The following is a 9,124-nucleotide window of genomic DNA, read 5'->3' as shown; positions in this document are numbered from 1 at the left end:
TGTCCTATTCTGTCTTTTTCTCTCCCTTTTTTTCTGGTGCTCGTTTTTTTTTTTAATTATTTGTAGGTATTATGCTACAGAAATGAAAGAAAGATTGTCACACAATATCTCCTGACACAAGAGTTACCGCTTTCCCCCGTGTGTGTGCGTATGAACTGAAGAACAATACAGCACGGTTTTCGTGTCTTTTGTCCGCGAAATAATAATCGTAATTACCCGGTTCCATTTCTACTCTATCCGCCAACGTCCTCTTCCTTTCTCTCCTCATGTCCTTTCTCTCTCTTTTCTTCAGACCTGTTTTGATCTGTCTCTCTCTCTCTTTCTCTCCCTCTCTCCTTTCTCTGTGTCCTACCCAGTGCATGTACCACATAGCCTAATTAAATCCCAGCAGAACAATGGTCTGAGCTCACTTTGGTCGTTTATTTGTGTGCCGGCGCGCCATCGAGATAACAAGAGACAGCAAGAAAGAGGTGGCGGTGTGTGTGTGGGGGGGGGGCAGAACTGGTTCAATCAGCCGGGATCTATCCTGTGTGCCGGTCACGGCTAACCGACTGCGTCGTCGGCCGCTAGCGTCAGAATGTTTAATGCGGTGCCACCGGCTCGTGCGCATCATTGTCTGGGAGATGTTCTTTTTTTTTCACCTCCGAAAATTCCCCAGATTTGAGGAGGGAGCCGGAGGGCCTGGTTTTGAATAGACACAGATGCCAGATAGTGTAGCAGTGGCAGCCCAGAGGGACTCAATCAGCAACAGTGTCACCGTGCACGGCTTTGGAAGCGTGATCAATTTAGCTTCGGTGACATAAGTCAAAACATGAGAAACAAACTAATGAAAAAATAGCTATTTACTCACTCACTCACTTACTTAAATATGTTCTTATTACTTATTCATGACATTATTTGCTTTTATTCAAATGGATAAGCATAACATACAGTCGAGACAAGGGTCTTGAGGGTCTCTCTCAATCACTCAATTTCATCTTCAATTTAATTTCACTTATAGAGCAAAACATTATACATGTCTCATGGTGCTTTACAGAGTGCTAAAACATTCAGAGAGAGCCCATGAGTAACCATCCACAATCACTCTTGCCCAATGTATATGTGAACATTCAAAACGTGTCCAACATAGTCTTTAAGTCAGTGTTATACGTGTTAGTGAACATGTCAGACGCACAGTTGTGGGTTATAGATGCGTGGATACTAGTATATGTGCAGAAAACACTATCACGCTGTCGCTGAATGCCCCCTGATGATCTGATCTGATATGGATGGTGGTCCCAGAGGACCAGACGAGCAGAAGCTTAGGGAGGTCGAGTGCGGTTTCCTGTGTGTATTCAGTGTCGTTGGTGTAGAGCCTGTCCACTCCTGTCCTGTGAGCTGTGACGCTGGTGGTCAAAAGCCCACAGGGTTTTGGCACGCTGCACACCACCACCACCATGGTTTGGCGCCTCACTTTGTCCCGCAAAACGCTGGCCGTAGAAAGAGAAAGTCTGTCCTTGGAGTTAGACGGTCACCTCCATTGGCTGGTTATAAAAAGACCTTCAGAAGTCAGAAGTCCCAAGCACAGAAGGCGAGTGTCCTCCACATGTTTGGCACAGTAAATACCAGCTCCTTCCCTTGGGCAGCTAAGACATTTCAGGGTCATCCTGCTCAATAAGCACAGGCAGCCTTTTCATACCTGTGTCTGGTCAGTCCTGACGTCACTGCAGGCCAGACGCAAGGCCACGCAGAGGCAGAGTCCAGACAGACACACACACCATGCAGCAATGATGCTGCAAAGGTCTATTTAAATATTTTTAGAAGTATCATAAATGTGCCTGTCAACATGGGCCAGACAAGGCAAGACAAGTTTATCCCAGTTCACACACTGGTACTTCAAAGAGCTTCACAAATAAATGTCTTAAAAGATTTGAGAAGGGGGTGAAGTGCACGAAAACAGTTAAAAGAACACAAATAAATAAAAGATCAAAGCGGAATTGTACATTAGAGAAGCGAAAAGAACACCGGAAAAATAAATTAATTTATGAAGTGCATTCAGTCCGTTGACAAAAATAGCCTGAGATCAGTTCAGCCAGCAGAACATTTTGTCCTATCAGTGTAAAGGTAGTGATCGTGGTCACATCCTGTGAGTAGGTGGTGAATTATTAACAGTTAATGAGAGCTTCACCTCCTGGCAATTAAGGGTCTCTAGCCTTGCTGCTATTATTTGGTGATTAGTGCCCCCTGTTGGTGTACACCGGAACTAACCCTGAGAGCAAATGCCCTGGAACTAAAACAAAACATTATAGTGTTAACAACAACTGAATAAACAACTTCATATTTGATTGATTAGTCAAAGTTGCATTTAAATGTGACTGCAGAAAAACTGATCCTGGATCAGTTTTTTTTATTATGTGGATACAGAAACCATAGTAGCTAGTTAATGGCCCATATTTCTCATCTGTTTCAGTCCCTGACGGTCTTCCAGAGGTCTCTGACCACAATGCAGATTCAGATCCAGGGCCTGCTGCAGTTCGCTGTGCCTCTCTTCCCCACGGCCGAGGTAAATACGGACACGCCTGGAATTCTTCTCTGATGTGTTGAATTGAACTGAAGTTCTCGTTGCCTGTGCATGGTCGTCTGTATGTGTAATGTACAGTATAGTAAAGTAGACATTATGAATGGGTTTGCATACCTGAGTGCCTGTCTAATCACTTGGAACTAGCAGTGTACCAATACGCCAATATACAGATATGTTTGTCCCAAATGCCCACCTTCATTATATGATTTTGTGTGTGTGTGTGTGTGTGTGTGTGTGTGTGTGTGTGTTTGTGTGTACTATTTGCCTGTTCACAGAGGGACCTGATGAGCATCCAGCATTTGTTGAATGCCTCCGAGGCCAGTCTACACCAGCTCACAGCACTGCTGGACTGCCGGGGCCTGAACAAGGTAACAGTGCAATATGTAGCGTCCACTCTGACACTGTTGTCTGTACAGTGGACACACATGTTTGTACAGTCACAGCCAGAGGTGGACATCCCGGGTCCAGAAAGTAAAAGTCCTGCCATATACATATCTTAGTTTCTACCTCTGCACTTAACACAGGCGATATCACTAATTATCTGATCTACCTGGTTGGCTGGATGAGCAGGTTTACTAAGCGGGTGAATCAAATACTTGACAGGGCTCTTACTCACTGAATGTCCACCTCTGGTCACAGTTGATAGTGAGCCTTGCTGCGGTGCTACACATGGGTGGTGGTTGAGTTGAGTTGAGGTGCCCCCCCCCCACCCCCCTTCACTGTAAAGTGCTTTGGTTAAGATGGAGCACGACATAAATGTGATTTACAGGCGTGTTTATGTTTATGCTCCCTCTCTTTGTGATTTACGACCATGTTAATGTTTATGCCCCCCTCACCTCTCTCCATCTCTCTCTCCCTCTTTCTCTGACTCTCCTTCTGTCTCCCTCTCTCCCTCTCTCTCTGTCTCTCCTTCCCTCTCCCTCTCTCTCTGTCTCTCGCTCTCTCTCTCCCTCCCTCTCCCTCTCTTTCTTTCTCCCTCTCCCTCTCCCTCTCTCTCTCCCCCTCCCACTCTGTGTGTGTGTGTGTGTGTGTGTGTGTGTGTGTGTGTGTGTGTGTGTGTGTGTGTGTGTGTTGCAGGACTACCTGGATGCCCTGATGGGTGTGTGTTATGACGGTGTGGAGGGGCTGCTGTACCTGTGCCTCTTCTCCCTGCTGGCCTCCTGTGCCTTCACCGTCATGCTGTGTGCCATACCACGAGCCTGGAGGCAAATCGCCAGCAGGTCCGACACACACACACACACACACACACACACACACACACACACACGCAGTGACCTCTATGAATGGCCATTTTACACCTTCACAGTACCATAATACTGTAATATTTAATTACCCCCCCCCCCCCATTTTCCCCTGGCCACTGGTATATAGTGAGCGAGCATTACCACCTTCACGGTGCCATAATAATCTCTAATTCCCCCCCCTGTTTTCTCCCGTCACAGGGAGCGTGACTACGACGACATCGACGAGGAGGACCCGTTCAACCCGTCGGCACGTCGCATGACGGGCCACACCCCCGGTCCCCACGCCAACATGCACAGCTTCTGCAGCTACAGCAGCAGCATGGGCAGCCAGACGAGCCTCCACCCGCCCCCCGCCCAGACCGTCAGCAACGCGCCCGTCTCCGAGTACATGTGAGTGTGATGTCTCCCTGGTGGTCTAGTGGATAGTGGAATCACGGCTCTCGCCGCCGCGGCACGGGTTCGATTCCCGGTCAGGGAATGCTGCTTCGCGGAGCAGCCGTGGCCTACTGGTTAGGGCTTCGAGCCTGTAACCGGATTCGATCCCCGACCAGTCCGCGGCTGAAGTGCCCTTGAGCAAGGCACCTAACTAACCCCGCACTGCTCCCTGAGCACCGCTGTTGAGCAGGCAGCTCACTGCTCCGTGTTAGTGTGTGTGTTAATGTCGTGTTCACTGTGTGCTGTGTGTGTTCACTAATTCACGGATTGGGATAAATACAGAGACTGATTTTCCTCATGGGATTAAAAGAGTATATATACTTTTATACTTCATACTATACTGACCGCCACTGCACTGCTTACACTGTTTTTAATTAGTTTTGTTGTGTTTTGTGTTATGTCACATTTAATTTATTTCCTGTCTGTGTTCCCTTCTCTCTCTCTGTTTGTCTTCTGCTCTCAGGAACCAGACGGCGCTGTTTGGTGGGAACCCTCGTTATGAGAACGTCCCTCTGATTGGTCGAGGCTCTCCTCCCCCTTCGGTGCGTTGGGTCCCAGAGAACGTGTCCTCCTGATGAGGATAAATGCACACACACACACACACACACACACACACACACACACACACACACACACGTGCTTCTTTATTTACACAAGTTAAAAAAAACACATACAGTACACACCAACACACACCTACTCATACTTACATTCATACACACACACACACACACACACACACACACACACACACACACACACACACACACTTCAGTATCTCATTCTTCTCTCTCTCTCAGTCTCTTTCTTGTAAAGGATTAGTTTTGACTGGAGGAGATTTGTTCTAGGCAGGCAAGGGATGCCAACACTTACAGCACTCTGCTGGAGATTTAGTCTGATTCTGTTTTCAGAATCACCCGCTTCTACACCTCGTAAATCCTCATCTTTTCATTCTCAGCGCCACGTCAACAAGCGCCGTCGTGGAAAAAGCCTCAGAAGCATAAACAGAAACAATCACACAACTTGAGTAAATGAGTACGCTGAATGGCAGGGGAGTTTGAATTTAATTTAGCTTTTATCATCACTAGACAGTCTTCTTGTCTGGATGTCTAAAATTTGTTGTGGGGTTAGTCAGCTCAGCTCTCCCATGTTCAGTCAGTTACCCACACAGTTTTGATATTGAAGTAATTCTTTGATTCTTATCTTGACCACTGGGCTTTTTTGTTTGCAGTTATCTGTAGTTAGAATCTTGCCTTCTCTGATGATGTCTTGGCGTGGGGTTCTCCGCTGTGCACCTGTGCTCTCGTTCCCTGTCTCATCAAGCCGAGCTTCCCAGCTGACTGCCCCGCATGCTGCCCCCCCCCCCCCCCCCCCGCCCCCCAGCTGTAGTAAAGAAAGAGAGGGAGAGGGAGAGAGATGCCACTTCCTGAATTTAAACTAGCCCCCAAAAATGACTTCTACTTCCTCCTCAAGGACGTTTGTTCTTCGTTCACGTGAAGACGAGGAGAGCGAGAACAAAAACAAACATCTGTCAACTTGGAATGAATAGCAATTGGGCCAATTATTTTAATCAAGTTTGATTTTTGTTTATGATATTAATCACGGGTATTGTCTTGGGTGCTTCATGGAACTAGAGACTTGAACTTGGAGCAGACTTTCTGATTTGTTTAATCGTACACGATAAGAATGAGAACGCGATTGAGGAGAACAAAACTACAGATGAAGATATTATAAATCAGCTTGAATACTCCTTCAGTGGCAATAAAGATTGCTTTATATGTGTGCGTTGGTTGTTAGGTATACCACTGCACAAATTAATATATTTTCATATTCTGTAAAATGAATACTATCTTTTGAGGAGAGTTTATTATTTTGTTGTTGCTATTTTCAAAGGACGGACATATTTGTGGACTAGTTTTTTTTGTAAGAAAATGACCGTAATCAGTGCCTTGCTTTGAAAGGATTGCTTTGAGGATATTACGACGCCTCTTTTCTGGTCCTTTGTGTATCTCTGAAATTATTCTGTCTGCCTCTGACTCTCTGGCCTACTGTTTACTGTAATCCCCAATGCTAAAGTGGCTTCTTTTTGTTTTCAGCTAATAGCCTTATGTTTTTGTTTGTTTGTTTGTTTGTTTGTTTGTATGTTTGTATGTTTTCTTTTCTTTCTTCTTCCTTCCTCTTGAAAAAAAACAATTAATACAATTTTTGGAGATAAACTCACAGCAATTTAGAAACCGAGTAAGTTATGGCTTTCCTTCTACTTATGTCTGTTCTGTTGTCTCACATGTCCTCCATTTGGTATGTTTTGATTTTTTTCCCCCGACTCTACCCTACTTCTGTCTTACTTTGTAATATCTGTAACATCCTCCCTGCCTATAGCTCATCCCTGGCATGGCTTCAGTCCAATTGTATATGGAATTAAAGGGATAGTTCGGATTTTAAGACACGAAGTTGTATGGGTTCCCTGTCAGCAACGTAGTGCATCAGCACTGACTTACCCCCGACAGCGTCCTGTGAGCCGAGATCCAGCCGGTTTTAGATCGTTTTTGATGCTGAAGAAAGTAGTCCGGCAAGTTTCTGGGGTCACGAAAGTAAAGTGTTTTTCTTCTCAAAACCATATGCGTTCAACAGAGTGATATATTTGCACCACAAAAACGTTGTCCAGGAAAAATTCAAACCTCGTTATCACTTACTTATTTTTCGCGATTCCTATCACTGCGCGCTACTGACAGCTGGACAACGTTTTTGTGGTGCAAATATATCACTCTGTTGAACGCATATGGTTTTGAGAAGAAAAACACTTTACTTTCGTGACCCCAGAAACTTGCTGAAGAAAATAGTCCGGCATCAAAAACGATCAAAAACCGGCTGGATCTCGGCTCACAGGACGCTGTCGGGGGTAAGTCAGTGCTGATGCACTACGTTGCTGACAGGGAACCCATACAACTTCGTGTCTTAAAATCCGAACTATCCCTTTAATGTGTGTTCTGAAGTGTCCCCATTTCCTTTTTTGTTTTAAATCAAAGACAGGATGTCAATCCCTCCCATCACCATATTATACTCCTCCCTCTTTCCCTTTTATGGACGTGTCACTTCATGACTGACAGTGTCTGACCTCTGACCCCAGATATAGCTCCTCCCTCCGTGCATGCTGAGCACGTCCCTGGTGTGCCGTTCTATAGACTTACCACCATGAGGTTTTGCCTCACGTGTGCTATATCGTGCTATAGAATATACTAGATTCCCAGTCTGCTTTTTTTTTTTTTTTTCCGTAAGACACCCCATTGAGAAGAACAAGAGATTTTCTTTTCCCTTTAATTGTTGTTACACCCTGACCCCAAGTTACTATAACCCGAGTCCTGTCTAGATGACTTGTAAGACTTGCTTGCTGTATGTGGACACTTTACTGCCCTCCTGTCTCTGACTGATGTGTCACGATCTCTGATGTTTGTGTCTCTTGGAGACGCTGTGTAACGTGTTCACCACACTTGACATCCACATCAATAATAATAATGCATTCATGAGACAAAACTGTAATATATTAACCACAAGTGAAAGTTGTAACATTGCCACGAGCACGGAGTGAGTAAACTTCAGAGAGTGTTCAGTTTTGGTAACATGATCACAGCTTTCAATCCATACCTTTCCTCAGTACTCTTTCCGCTTTGAGGAAACTTCTAGAAGAGCGGCAAGTCTTGACTTCGTCTCTCTGTCTCTCTCTTTGCAGTACTCACCGACCATGAGGGCCACATACCTGTCCATGACGGAGGACCAGATACGACATTTTGGGAACGACTTCCAAGCATAGGCCTGCGGAGTCACTTCAACGTCACTCTGTGTCTTCTCCACAATTTGAAAGTGAAATTCATATGGTCAACACCAATACGCACGCACACACACACACACGCAGAGGAAATAATATCTTTCCAAAGAAATGAAAATATGAGTGTGTGTATGCCAGAAAGAGAGAAAGAGAGAAAGAGAGAGAGAGAGAGACATAGACAGTGTGTGTGTGTGTGTAATAGTGGTCTCAGGACTAGCCTGCTGCTTTTGGACAATTACCTTTGGAGAAGGACAAGGAGCTGGAGGAAGAGGAGGAGAAGAAAGAGTGCTTGAGAGTCCACACAGACGTCGCCACAATTCCTGTCTCGTGTCATACAGTCCACAGCATCTCAGGACTATTCAACAATGCAACCGGTCATCCTCTGTCCTTCTCGGCTGTCCTCTGCCTCTGGTCTCCCCTGGTCTCAGTATCCACCTACTCCCCTCCTCAGCCTAACCGTCATATCAAAGTCTGTATCTGTCATATCACTTAAATGTTACTTAAATGTTTTCGTGCATTGGAACATACAGCACACCAGCTCTTCTGTCTGTCTTCCTTAAATGCTGGTAGTTTATGAGCAAGGATGGAATCTTGAATGGTAACAAAAAAGCACATCTTTTGAACATGAATGCCTGAGTTCTAAGTCTGGAAGCTGTTTTGTTTTGTTTTGTTTACCTCGCATGAGGGACACAAGAGAGGGTCTGAATTAATTTCATGTTTGGCAAGACATTTCAGTGAAATCTCATATCGTATACAGTATCTATGGAGGCAACTCTAGTCTTTACATGCAGTCTTCTCTGTGTATATGGATAGGAAAAGTGTAGTGCGGAATTGATTAAAAAAAAATAGTGATAGTAATGTCAAGTTTTGTAATAATTACCATGGATCTATCTTTTTTTTTTTTTTACTTTGGCCAATGTGGTGAACAAAAAAATATCAATTAACAAGTTGTTCTGTTTAAAAGTGAAATAACATTCTGGATGCTAATCCGTTTGTCTATTTGGGAGTGAAGGCAGTTAAATGTTGTTTAACAGAAAAAAAAATGCTTAGCATGTCCTTTGTGCC

At 44.8% G+C, this 9,124-nt stretch overlaps 1 protein-coding gene across 1 annotated transcript in view; it reads left to right on the top strand.

The window, feature by feature from the left end:
- ttyh2 (tweety family member 2) overlaps positions 1 to 8,684 on the top strand; it is a 95,802-nt gene extending 87,118 nt beyond the window's left edge. Inside the window, exons 9-14 of the mRNA XM_062525974.1 lie at positions 2,450 to 2,542; positions 2,836 to 2,928; positions 3,638 to 3,780; positions 4,003 to 4,194; positions 4,703 to 4,781; positions 7,964 to 8,684. Coding sequence (XP_062381958.1) covers positions 2,450 to 2,542; positions 2,836 to 2,928; positions 3,638 to 3,780; positions 4,003 to 4,194; positions 4,703 to 4,781; positions 7,964 to 8,044 — 681 coding nt within the window. The 3' untranslated portion in view covers positions 8,045 to 8,684. The remainder of the gene's footprint in view (positions 1 to 2,449; positions 2,543 to 2,835; positions 2,929 to 3,637; positions 3,781 to 4,002; positions 4,195 to 4,702; positions 4,782 to 7,963) is intronic.
- The last annotated feature ends 440 nt before the right edge of the window (positions 8,685 to 9,124 follow it).

Source organism: Sardina pilchardus, chromosome 22 (assembly GCF_963854185.1).
Source record: "Sardina pilchardus chromosome 22, fSarPil1.1, whole genome shotgun sequence".
Taxonomy (NCBI): domain Eukaryota; kingdom Metazoa; phylum Chordata; class Actinopteri; order Clupeiformes; family Clupeidae; genus Sardina; species Sardina pilchardus.
The sequence above is the reverse complement of the archived record's forward strand: the minus strand, read 5'-3'. Positions and strand labels throughout refer to the sequence as shown.